The sequence below is a fragment of the Aptenodytes forsteri genome, unplaced genomic scaffold (genome assembly GCF_000699145.1).
Source record: "Aptenodytes forsteri isolate BGI_AS27 unplaced genomic scaffold, ASM69914v1 Scaffold299, whole genome shotgun sequence".
Classification (NCBI taxonomy): domain Eukaryota; kingdom Metazoa; phylum Chordata; class Aves; order Sphenisciformes; family Spheniscidae; genus Aptenodytes; species Aptenodytes forsteri.
The window spans coordinates 2,703,368-2,716,983 of NW_008794154.1; the positions used below are offsets into that span (position 1 = coordinate 2,703,368).

Here is a 13,616-nt window from a genome sequence, read left to right on the forward strand (position 1 = left end):
GGGTAGATTTAGGCTAGATATAAGGAAGAAATTTTTTACTCTGAGGGTGGTGAAACACTGGCACAGGTTGCCCAGAGAGGTGGTGGATGCCCCATCCCTGGAAACATTCAAGGTCAGGCTGGACGGGGCTCTGAGCAACCTGATCTAGTTGAAGATGTCCCTGCCCACGGCAGGGGATTTGGACTAGATGACGTTTAGAGGTCCCTTCCAACTCAAACTATTCTATGATTCTATGAAATGGCACAGGAAAATGTTGTGGCTAGGAAAGGTACAATTCTGTTTCTAATGCCTCCATAAAGCGGGGTTAATGATATCAGAGCTCTGCTGAAGCTTGCACACTGGATGCAGCAAACTTTTCATAGCAAAACAATTTATAGAGCGATCTGAGTAGGCTTGAGTTCTAGACTGCTTTGAAGATAAGCCAGAATATAATGAATGCTCCGTCTAATCTTAACAGTAGTTTGGAAATAACCTTTCCGTAACAAACCATGTTTAAGTCTTTTAAAAGGTCAGTTTTTTCTCACATTAGTCTGATTTAAGAGCAGTACCTTAAGGTTTGGGGTTTTTTTAAATGAAATATTTAAAATAAACCAGGTGCATACTTTGAGATCTTACTAAGTGGCTCAGCTAACTTAAGACCTCTCCAGGTCTCCCATCTCCTAGGAAAGAGACTCAAAGCGGCTGTTTGGCATTCAATAATTTGAGTAGCTTTCAAAAAAAAAATTCTAAGGTCCTACATTTTTCTGTGACAATCTGTGTGCAATATTTGAAACACTGCTTTCAGTACCAACATTACTTTTGCTCAGTTGAACATTCATGCAATAATATTAAATACAATAACAAGTGAAACACTGTTTAATTATTAAAGCTTGATTGACTTGTACTATTACAGTGCAAAAGCCAAACACCATTTACACTGCACTCTACAGTACATGTCTTCCTCTCCCCTGCCTTAAGGGCACACAATATTTTATTTCAAAGAGAAACAACACATGCATACTTTAAAATAACATAAACTGTAAAAATAAAGTTAAATTTCCCTTAAACCACCAATTTAAAAACAGGACCATTCATTTTCATGTCTATTTCTTTCTTTATTATCATGACAGCACAACATGCAAACACATACAAGAAATTGTTAAAAACAATTCACTTATTTGGCAATTAAATAACGGAGATATTCTGTTCCCATTTGGTTCTAACTACTGTCTGCCATAATTCTTTCCTTTGATGAACATTATCAAAAGACAATTTCAGTATAAAATAAATACCTGCTATAATGTTCCCAGACTGCGCAACCACTTTGAATCCATCAGCTACTTTATCCACGCTATCTCCATGAGTGAGGAGCACAAGCTCTTCCTTCTGAAGGCCCCTAAATAAAGATTAAAAAATAGAATCAATTAAAAAAAGAACAAAGACTTAACTACCTGTGTTTCCAAGAGAAGCCCTTAGGGATCCAAATAAAAGCACATCTCGATTGACCAGGCCCATTTGAAATACATGCAGGATTTCCTTCCCAGAAACAGTCACCTCCAACTCTGAGATGCCTCCATTGGAAGCTGCACAAGTTCTCGTATGATACATCCTTCATCCAAGAGGTAATTTATCTTAATTCAGAAGGGTTGATTGTGGTTTTTTTTCCAATAAACTCGCCAATACTGAAGTATCCCCTCTTTGACATGTAGAGCCATCTAGAGTCAATCAGGATACTTGGAGTCCTGCTTTTTATTTCAATGAAGTGAAGTTTTCTTGCTCAAAACTAAGTGTTATCAGGACAATTTGGGCACCTCACACTTTAGACAGGGTATAAAGTTCTGCAGTAGCCCTACAGGAGAAAGTTAATAAAATTGGAATACCAGGTATGAGTAAACTGTTCGAATTATTACAAAGAACTTGAGAGGCATTGACAAACTACCAAGAAATCTAATTCTGGTTTTATAAAACAGCACAAAGCAATTTTAAAGGAAGGTAGAAAACAAATGGTGTCAGATTTTCTATTACCTTTCAAAAATTGGATGGGTGCCAACCAATACAAGAGTAACACACTGCACAGCAGAAGGATATAAGAGCTTAACACAAAAGGTTCTCATGTTGTGGTACACTTTATGGTATCTCAGTGAAGACATTCTACTGTGAAATAAGGGGTTTACACAATATTCCAAGCAAATATATCTGCATTTCTAAAGTCAACTGAGAAGTTATGCCTAAGTATTTGTTTAAATGAGTAACTTGCTTACTCATGAACACAGCTGTAAAAGTTTTATTGGAAATTATCAGATTAAGCATGGGTGCAATTTCACTACATTCTTTAAAATAAGCTTCCTCTCATCCAGCCACCAATTTCCAGACCGGTATTTCCAATATTGTTTTGATAACTTAAAATGTCTATGTACCTGAACAGTGAACATGTGTTATCCAGAGTAATGCTGAACACTCCATCTTCTCTAACACTCTTCTTGTGCACCGTACCTCCAAACACCTTATTCATCATCTGTCAAAACAAAAATATTACATGAAAAAGCACCACACAATCTAGTACCACTTTGTACCTCAGTCTGCCTATGACTGACAACAGCTCTAGCCCCCCAGTACATACCAGCCTAGTTTTTCATGATTATACTCATTTAATACATCGTTTTGCAACATAAGAATTCTCTTCAAAATTAATCATCATTCTGTATTGGGCTCGTTCCCTTCTGCTGGCCTTCTGTCAGCATCGCTGGGGACCACTGCCACAAACAAGAAGCAGCAGAAATCCACAACAGTAGACTATAGGTAGAGATTTGCAAAATAATGCATATTCAATAGTGTACATCTGCTTGCACTTATAAATGGCTGCTCTGCAAATCAGCTGAGTATCTGAGGTCAGTTATCATAAAAACAGTTAAGCTGCTGAACAAAAATCCGATTTATCTATCCTTTAGTTAAGGGCCCCCAGATAGACTTAAACTTCTAAAAATCTGGCTCCTCAGCTCTGGAGAACCAGTCAAAAACTTGAGTCTATTCCCTTAGTGTTATTTTTGTGACTCTTAATAATCCTTGCTATATCAGAGTAGTACAATTCTCAAGCAGGTTTTTTCTTTCTAAAACCTCACCTTGCCATTTGGATATCTGTATTTTAGATTTCAGAAGTCTCAAAATAAATATTTTTTTCCGTGCAAATATAACTGGCAACTTTAAAAATATTTTTAGAGTTTCACCTTCCAACTACTTTAATTTTCAGAGATTTAAGGCTTCATTTTAGACCTAGTTGGATACTATACTTACTGCGCTTGACTGATTTCAATCTTTTATAATGAAGTAGTAGTGTGTTAATATGCACACTTGATTCATTTCCGTAAAGTCAGCCTTAAGGAACTCCCCTGCTTGAGGCTAGCTAACGTGGTTTTCAATTTGCTTGGCATTTTAAGGCATGTTTTAATATAACACACGTTTCCCTTTAGAACAGGGAGTGCCAACATTGTTTTCGTAATTACCAGCCTTTCTAAAGGAGTTTTTCCAGCCATTATTCAGCACCTCTGCAGGCCTAGTAAATCACTAGCCCTGGAAAAAAACAAGAGGCACAAGCAGAAGTCATGCATCTAATCCATCCCTTTTCTCCCTGGAAGTTTGTTTCTTCACTCAGCTTGGATCTACTAGATCACTGCAGGACCACCAGTCAGTCCTAAGGTAAATAAGTGTTTTGGCAGAGGGAGGGTTTAAGCACTCTTAAGAACTATACTAAAAACATTCCATGCTTGAAAACCAAAGGGAAAAACTATTTCACTTGTTTACACAAGGGGCACATTTTCCAATATCAACTAGACAGAATTAGTTAATGACTGCCAGGTTATATTTATTGTGACAAAAAAAAGGCAGTGTGGAACTCAATTCACAGCACTTAAGCAAAGGAAAACCATTTATGCTATTGATACGGCAGAGCCAAGAGAAAAATACACAGTATGCTCAGTTTACCAATTAGCACTTTAAAAGCATCTTTTGCACTTGTGGCATACTGCTTATATTTGAAAAGCAGGTCGTTTAGCAGTTCATCTTCAGTTAGTATCAGAAATGAGGCCTAGAAGACGGCTGTAGACAAACATATCTCTCAACAGCACCTGCATGCCATAGCAGATTCCAAGAACTGGTTTTCCTATTGTAAATATTGCTGGGTCGAACCATGGTGCATCTTCTGCATACACAGAGTTTGGTCCTCCAGATATAATGATAGCTCTGCAGACAAAAGATAAAGAAAACATTAACTCAAATATATTGTTGACTTTAAAATCTCTTTATTTGCTTTAAACATTGACATTGTCTCCTAACGCTTAGAACTCTATATATTCTAATATAAATTTTAACACAGATACCCTAACATATAGCTTAACTTTGCTATGCTACAGCTGTCAAAACCAGCAGCTTACCAGAGAAGTATTTAATCAGTTTAAACAAAGTCAAATATAAACCATCTTAAAAAGTGACTGTATTTTAAATTCCTCATAGCCAAGCACCCACTACGAGAAAAGCAAGATGGCTAGGATCAAATGCAGAGTATTAGCATTAAGTTATATATACTTCATGATGTCTGTGCCATGTGGAGGGGAGTTGCATTCAAAAAACAGACTCCCAAACTTCTAGAGCTGCTGAGAAAATGTCCCTTAATTCGCCCTGATTATGAAGTGAGATGGCATTAGCAATAGGTTGTGAATTAAAAGTCCAATACATGCAAGCATTTATGGTTTGAAGTTAATACTTCACGCTATAACAGAAAATTAAATCTTTTCAAAGAGGAAGAGAGACCTTTGCAAACCATGATGATTTGCAAGATCGTGAACTGCAGAAGTACCAGCCAGTTGGGCAATGCTTTGTGGCCTCAACCCAGGATTGAACACGGGTGTACCAGACCTTGGACTCGTGTACTGTTTATTTCGCAGAGAACATCAAATCCATTATTCAGAGCGAGAAACGAAAAATGGGACAAGAGAGAAGTTGCATACATAGGATTAAATGCATCTAATAAAGCTTTCTTCTAGCATTATTTAGAGTGTTTGTCATGCAAGTACTGACAAAACAGAATTTTTCTATTTTTAAGCAGCAGAAACAGGCAGTGCGCTTTCGACATCTGTACCACTGGCAGAAATAATCATGTAGTAACAAGCCCACGTACCGAACGCCACCTCTCAACTGCAGTCATGCAGGGTACCTGCTCCCATCAACGCACAGCTAGATCTCCCCAGCAGCCCACCTCCACCTCCCCCAGCCTGGGCTCCTCATTTCAATGCAGGGGATGAGGCAGAGGGCTGGATGGGGGCACCCCTCAGAGCCAAAGTACAGCAGCTTGCAAACTGGAAGAGGCAGCATTTATTTCTTTGTGTGTCGGGATCTACAAGTGAGCTTTGGAATAAGCATACAGCTGACATAGGTGTAGTTTTACACTGAACAGTCTTGACAACTAGTACCTGCTGTACATGTACAGGCACTTCCGTTCAAGTCAGAGATGTGATGAATTTCCTAAACTCAGACGCCGCTAGAAAGAGACTGAAAACTCTTAACACCTGGTGGTATTACTGCTTCTAATAATGCCACGTACAGAAGCATCTGCTTAAGTGCCATACATAGAGAACACTATTTAATATTAAGGAAAATATAGCCACATCTACAAATTGAACATTCTTACAAGAAGTCAAAATAGTTATACACTGTCCTATCCAAAGAGCAGAGTCTTAAAAATCTGCTTTTTTCCATACCAATTAAAATCCCACAGAATACAGAAAGGTTATCCAATATGGCCAAGTATTAAAGAAAAAAAAAAGTATGAGCTGAGGGTGAGAGAGGAACCTGCATCTTCTCAACTGTCCAGGAGAAATTAAAACTAGCATGGGATATAGATTTTTAAAGTTCTACTGCAACACCACGTAATTTCTTATATACCTTCTTGCATTGGTATGAATGTACCTTTTTCTGGTTTACCTTAAACCACTTCCAAAACAACCTGACCTAGCTTTGGAAAGCCTATTTGCAATGGATTAAAGGCACATCAGGAACGATGTCACAATACCAAGAGTAAAATGCATGCATTGATACCCCAACCTCAGGACTCACACCAGAGCTCAGATAGTGCCAGAATCCAAACTAACTCAAGCGGAGCCCCCAACTGCGGCACCTCCTCAGCCCAGGATCAGGATCTTGTGGAAACTGCTAACGTTTATGTCACATTTAGATGAAACTTGTCACTAGAGATTGTTCTGAAACCATGAAAATTGAGGAGCTGGCTTTTTAAAACACAACAACGTGTAAATACAATTTAGCAAAATGTTCCATCTTGCTGCCTGTCTCAAACCTTAGCACAGACCAAAGCGCAGCTCCTCAGCCCATTCAATGCATGAGCTGCAACATGGAAACCTGACTATTCCCGTGACATGTGGAATATATATCAAAATCTTGCAGTAAAACCACGAACTCATTTTTACAGTGGTCATTGAATAAAGGCACCCAATGGCTGGCATCAGTATTTGCTGAGCTTTCCTGGATGCGAATGATTGACTGAGACTGTGGACACAAAGCTTATTGACCAGTCTGGGTAACCAATAACCTGAAACCACTATCTTAACCTTGAGAAGTGACCTTTTGAATGAAGAGGTTTTACCATGTTTTAAAGAGCAATTATTTGGAATGACCAGTCCAACAGGTCTAATCACGAGACTTTGAAGAACCTTCAACTATGAACAGAAAGGGGGAAAAGGTCTTCCCACTACAAACCTGCATCAATACAGCACAGGTCTAAGACAAAACATCATTAGTACTATGACCCACACCTCAAATCCAACACACAGGAGATACAGGATTTCTTTTTTAAACCAGTAATTAGGTATGTCCATCTTTTAAAGAATTGATTGTTGGAGAATTATAAACAAGATCTGACATGAGAAGGTATTTTTCAGAACATTTCTGAAAGAAATTCTTCACACAACAGCTACCTGATAGATCCAGCAGTTCCTGGGTTTTCTGTTCTCTGTGTTTTCAAAAGAGATCAATAAGCTCCTATTTGACTTACTAAAATATACTGTTTACTGATTCACTAATTATCATTGATTAGAAAAATGCAGTTCTGCAGCAAAGCACTATCTTTATCTGTTGTCGGGCACAACTGAGAAGCACACATGCACCGCATTTCTGGATTTGTACCAAACTGACAAGTAAGGTCTTTGATGATTTGTAGACTTCAGGGTATTTATTTTCCCCACACAAGAGAGGCATACCCTGGTAAGCCTAATAAAACAAGAAAAAGAAACATACAAAGTACTAAATAATTGAGAGACTTTTTCTTGCTGCAAACAATGAGTGGTAGTTTCAGTTAGTTTTTGTAGTGGCTTCCCAGAAACAGTTTGGCATGATTTACCACAATATCTACAGTATTCAAGTTAGGTTTTGGTTTTTTTTTTTTTGAAATTAAACTAAGAAAATAATTTTTAGAAACTCACGAAACTTATTTTCTTGATTAATAGCTACCCTAGTTTAACAGGTAAAACAGCAAGATCATCTAACTTTTTGCAGAAACATATTTAAATTACAACCTCTTTAATTATACTTACAAATGGAAATGATTAAAATTACATTAAGGCATTAAGAAGCAAATACACAAAATTTATATTACTGCACAAGTTTCCCCAGCAAAACTCAGGTGTTTCTGTGGATAAGCTAAAGATGCAATCATTAACATCATTACAATGAAAGTTATTGCACATAAAAACCCTGGCAATTACCACCACTGCCAACATCCACCCATACCATTACACTGAAAGGAGAGAACAAGCAGAACATACAGGCAGAGGCATTGCAGGAAACAACCTACCGAAACCCTTGTTCTCTGATTGCAAAGGCTGGCGTTTCCAAAGGGAAGATCTCAGACTGGACAAACAGCTCGCGCACCCGACGATCTATGACTTTCCCGTACTGTGCTCCGGCATCGAGTATGACGACGGCTCCCTCGTAGTGGTGCTGCCCATCCTTGAGCTCTCCTCCAGCATTCTCCGGCTGCAAACACCACTCACATCAGCACTTTATGGTGACACATTGCAGACCGCAGACTTTAAGCCAGATCTCTTAAACAACTAACATCTGCAAAGCTTGCTAAGGTTGCCTATAAGTTAATTTATGATTAAAATGATAAAGACTAGCCAAGAAACTTCTAACTGAAAAAATCATCAACTTTATAAGGGTGAGTAGATGCATTGGCAAGATAAAGGGGCTACACATTAACACAGCACATCCCTCCCAAGCAGCCACACAAACACGACATCCCCATCCCCCAAAACAAACAGGGTACAAATTAGGGAAGAAAAATGCTAATAAGCTAATGAAGGCAGAGCTTTCCATAAATAAGAAGTCATATGCCCTGTTCACCACTACAGCCACGACAGCTTTTTCCATTTTACAGTTCCATATAAAACCCAGCAGACCCTATGATAATTAAGAGTATGTGCCTTTTTCTCAAGCAAAACAGGACAGTGCAAAGTCAGAAGAAAAATGTTTTTCCCCATCACATTGCCTCGTACGCTGAATTTTCACTTGACATTACCTCCTGGAGATAATAAAAAGGAGAAATTGAGAACAAATGTCTCTGCTAAATGATTTTTCAAAAAACCCCAACTTTTGAATGCAGCATTCAAGCAGATTGCACATTGGAACAAAGCAATGGTTCTCTTTGACCCCATCACATTTGAACTGGTTGGCCAACTTCAGCTAAATCTGAAAGAGGGCTAGAAAATGCAAGGACAAGTTTCTTCTTTTTTTAAAAGAAATTGTGAAAAGAGGCAGCTATTCCATGGAAGTGTCCGTATCAGAGGATCTTCAAAGAAGAATGTGAACACAACCCACACTGTAAGACACCAAGAAATTCATGCACAAAAAATTCTGCTGCTTGAAGAAATTGCTTACTTTGGGGGTGTTTTTCCCTTAACTTAAAGCTTACACTGTTTCCAATGTAGTTGGAATGTTTCCAAACTGCCAATGTAGTTTAATGAAGGAAAAACCAGGAAGGGTTTTACTTCAGCAAACACTGCCTCAAAACACATCTTGAAGCTTACGACCATTTCAAGTTTTAATTATGGCATGTTGGAGTTGTTCTGCACGTTTGTACCAGGCAACACATCCTTCAATCCACGGCTCACAGGAGGCTCCCACCACTGCTGCTTAGGCTCCGAAGGAAGCTGGGGCAGCCTGCAGCATGCCATGGTATTTCCATGTGGGTCAGATAATCACCCCTCATCAACCACAGGTCATTCTGGAGGAGAGCATCATGCTGCTGGGACACATTCTCCCCAACAAATACACAGCAAAGGCTGCACTTGAGCTTTCTTCCTCAGCTACCAAGCGACACCTCAGATAATTGTCTTCAAATTAGTCAAGAAAGGCAAGCACACTGGAAACTTCCAAAGTTTACACTAGCTGGAAAAGGTTTTATCTAAATTAAAAGACATAAGCAGAAAAAATAGTGCTAAATCCCTCAAAAGCCTAAATCCAGGTTACAGTCAGTTACTTAATTTCTTTCCTTCAGCTGGTAGCTGAGTGTGCCTGATGAGGAGCTTGTAATGACTTTTTAGTCTTGGGTTACACAAAAAAGGGGCACATGCTGGAAGAGAGTAGACTTCAGCAGCAAACGCCCCTTCAAACCCCTTCGTCAGATGGAGAGAGGTCACCAGAACTGTCTTCCCTTCTAGTGGAAGGGAGGGAATCGCTTTTAGAGTAATTCTGGGCATTTTCACCCAGCAATTTCTAAAGTAGCAGTTCTTGTGAGAAAGACCAACATCCTTATGCTTTCCTGATCCCATCTTGTGGCAAACATTATTCCTTGCAGTGCTATTTCTTATTAAAAGTCTTTGTTTCAGAGCACATGCTGTAGCTTGTACCATAAAGGGACAGAGCTCTGCAGCCCTCTCGGCTTAAGTGTCTGAGATTGTCCATTCCCACCTGCAAGAGACCAGGGTGGGACGTAAGCAGTCCCCTCCAGACTCCCGGGCAAGCCAAGGGTGCATATAGCCAGCCCTTGCACGGATGGGTCCCACCTGTCAGCAGTGCTACCCACACATCATACCCTAGCATTTCCCAACCTGCTGACCACCCCTAACAACCTGCAGAATGAGTAAGAAGAAAGTAATACAACTCTGTGAAGGCAGCTTTTACATTTTACAGTAAAAAAAATACTGAAACCAAGTTATTGTTGGCATCAGCTCAGCTGGATCGATGGCCAAGCATTTACATCTGCAGCTAGTAAATAAATCTTGTTTTCAGTGTCCTACCCTGAAGGCACCAAGATGCTTTGAGCAGTCAGGTGTAGTTAGCTGGGCCCAAGCAACAGCTGAGGGGGAGACATGCATGTGAAAACAAAAAGAGCTCAAAGTTACATTGGCAGTAGTTTGAGAAACGTTGCATAAGGCAGCATAAGTAGGTCTGTATCTCAAATGAACCTGCACCTTCCCTAGTTCTCCTCAGCAAAAGCAGGACAGTAATACATACCCCTTTGTCACAGGGATGAACAGGACAAGCCCCTGCACTGCAGTCACCCAGATGTGAGCACTCAGCTCCCAAGCTGGCAAACCCCTTCACTGAGCCATCCCTGCTTCTTCACTCTTGCCAAGTATAGCATCATTTTGCACAATGATCGGAGGAACACTTTCAGAGATAACTGCATCAACATTAGAATTACTTCTCAATCATTTATGTGGCCCTGGAAGACGACTGTTAAGGCTTTAAGTAATAGCTCATTGCCCAAGTTTCACTGGGAGTCCATTAACACCCTTCCAAAAATCTCAAAAGCATCTAATCATAGCTCAGAAGGTCTTTCCTCAGATGATGCTAAGGGCATTTCAGCTAAAATGCAGTAAAAACACTGCATCCATTGAGCAGCACAGATCTCCCTATGGGGAACATGTAAGATGAGCAAGGCAACATGCACCTCACCAGAAAAAAAAAAAAGAAAAAAATTACTCAATTGGTGGCCTAATAACTTGCTGCTCCCTTAGATGTGGGCTTAGAGTAAACTACAGGCTGAAATAATTTTCTCCGAGTACTACACAGCGCACTGCCCACTGTTCTTTTCTCCTGTAGGCATCCTTGCAGCACATCCCCAGCATACATCCAAGCAAGCCCCATCCCAGGAGTTAACGCAGGCGACTATCACCACACCGACTGCATCAGAGGGGTTTTTCTACTTTAGCTCAAGAGTGAAGTACAACTGTAAGGAGGTTCAGCTCTGAAGAGAGCCCAATAGAAACACTACCGTAAATCACATGGAAAAAGAAGGAGAAAGGTGGTAAGTCAGTACAGGATCTGATTTTATTTATTTAAAGGCACAGTTCCAAGGCTAGAGATTTTGAATCCAAATGTAATAAGGGAAACATCATTTAATAAAATTAAAAAAAGAACAGATGCTGTTAACGTGCAGCCAACATGGCAGTTTAGCTCATGTGTTTGTATACCATACACATGCCAGGAGAAAGATGAAGAGGATACCAGGCAGCCCAGCTCCTGCAGGGACAGGGTTTATGGACCCAGCGCCTCTTCCTAGTGGGGATTCTCCAGTTTCTAATAAAAGCTCTTTTTCCCCTCAATAGGGGTGTAACTAGAGTTCCTTGTCTTCTCCTGGTCTATTTTCACAAAAATCTGGAGAACTTGCTATTTTTGAGAACTTCTGTCGAAGCTGGTTTGACAGCTCTCCAAGGCTCCAGGTGTTGGGGCAGAGCAGTGGCACCAGCCTCATGTCCCGAGAGCAGGACTAAGAAAACAGAGTGGGACTGGAGTATACCAAGAAAGAAATGGGGGGGAAGTCTATATTCAGCTAATTTAAACCACAAGAGTCACCCTGAAAACCATGTCATATGTGAAGGATTCCTACTGTTCTCTACGACTCATGAAACAAATAAAGCAATTACACTATCTTAGATAGTGTATCTCCAGACTGCCATTTGCCTGCTGTTTCACAGCATTTCTCCAGACCCGAGACCTGGAACCAAGGTCCGGAGTGCCACCTGAACCATATCGCCACCTCCGACTGCACTGCCGCGGCAAGGGTCAGCCTTGATCCGTCATTTCAGCTCTACCATTTGATAACACTGGAAGAAAAAAGCTTCCATCGCTGTTAGGTGTTTTTGTGTCAAAAAAAAAGTAACTATAAGTTCTATAATGAGCTGTGGTAGGAGACCTGCCATCAGGCTTGCATTACCAGCTAAGGACACCACATATCTTATTCCTCAGTGTACCTACCTAGTGCTTTAAACTAAGTTTGCAGGTTCCTAACAGCCCACTTCTGCAGAATCAGGGAATTTTTCAGCATTTCACACACCCACACACTCGCAGGATTTTCATTAACACAATTTATAAAACACATTAACATACAGAACAGTCATATTCTGGAGTACCAAGAAGCACCTGGCAGAGCCCAGTCTGCAGCAGCAGCCCCTCTGCCCGAGCCCTCAGCCCTGAGCTTTCACCCACACTAATAACTTAGGACAAGCCTCAACCAGGAGCCTTGATCTGGCACTTTCAAGCCAGCACAGATTTTACAAGAGTTTAATTGTTTCCCTGTGGTATTAAAATTAAGCATTTAATTTAATTCATTTTTTCAAAGTATAACAGGAAGGTAACTCCTTCAAACTCAGGCAATCCCCAAAAGTGATACAAGAACCCCCAACCCGTTATCTCAGACAAACTTTAATTTACATAAGTCGCGTGCAGATTTCTAATGGCTGCTGGGACCCAGCCCCCTGCGGAAACTGCTCTCGTGAGCTCTTGCTACCCGCTTCCTGCGAGAGCACGGTTCGTGGAAGATGAGCTTTGCATCGCATAGCTAGCTGGGGGTGTGACCACCCCAGAGAAGAGGAGCCCTCAAGAGCAGCCCTGGCCAGGGAAAGAGATTGTGTCGATGGTCAGGGAAACGCATGTCAGAAGACTTAAGTAGGGACCAACCAAGCACTTAAAAAAACCCCTCAGTGTTACATTTTCTTGAAGACTAGATAAAAAGTCTAGAGCAAGGCTTTTATCCTACTACAGAAGCGGCTTGAGACAACTTGCAGGGTTTTGGTTCAGAAGTTGCATCATCAAGAAAAAACTTCAGCTTCATAAGGGCACACAAGTCATTTTGTCACCCTGGCATGCAAGAGCTACGCCGACACACATCTTTTTTTCCACTGTCGCTGCAAAGTGGACATGGGGCAACACCGAGGGAGCAGCACGATCCTGGTGGTCACCAGGATGGAGACAGCGGGCCCTGCATGAGGGCTGGTGTGGGCAAGCCTGCCCACTTCTGCAGCAGTTAAGCAAACCAACTTTTCTCTCAAGTTGCCTGAATGAGTGACCGTTCACATTGGGACGTGACGCCCAAACAGCGTGACTAGCTGCTAGGAAAGGTGCTGGCCGTACCCCCGGGGAGCCCAGTTTCGGTTTCATCCCGGAGGCAGCACAGGCCGTGCAAGGCACGGAACAGACCCGGTGCGGGTGAGCTTGGCCACGCCATGAGCCAACGTTTTAAAAAATCCTATCAAAATCCAGATTGTGAAGTTAATTAATTTTCTGAGAGAAACCGCGGTTGTGACTGAGCAGGCAGAGCGGCGCAGGGGGCAGGGGACAGGCAGGCACTG

At 41.1% G+C, this 13,616-nt stretch overlaps 1 protein-coding gene across 1 annotated transcript in view; it reads right to left on the reverse strand.

Annotated features, from left to right (window-relative positions):
- The window catches only part of GMPS (guanine monophosphate synthase), a 32,320-nt gene extending 18,895 nt beyond the window's left edge, over nucleotides 1–13,425 (reverse strand). The window contains exons 1-5 of the mRNA XM_009279529.2: nucleotides 13,399–13,425; nucleotides 7,835–8,016; nucleotides 4,101–4,215; nucleotides 2,397–2,494; nucleotides 1,272–1,375 (exon numbers count right to left, since the gene is read on the reverse strand). Coding sequence (XP_009277804.1) covers nucleotides 1,272–1,375; nucleotides 2,397–2,494; nucleotides 4,101–4,215; nucleotides 7,835–8,016; nucleotides 13,399–13,425 — 526 coding nt within the window. The remainder of the gene's footprint in view (nucleotides 1–1,271; nucleotides 1,376–2,396; nucleotides 2,495–4,100; nucleotides 4,216–7,834; nucleotides 8,017–13,398) is intronic.
- Nucleotides 13,426–13,616: the final 191 nt, after the last annotated feature.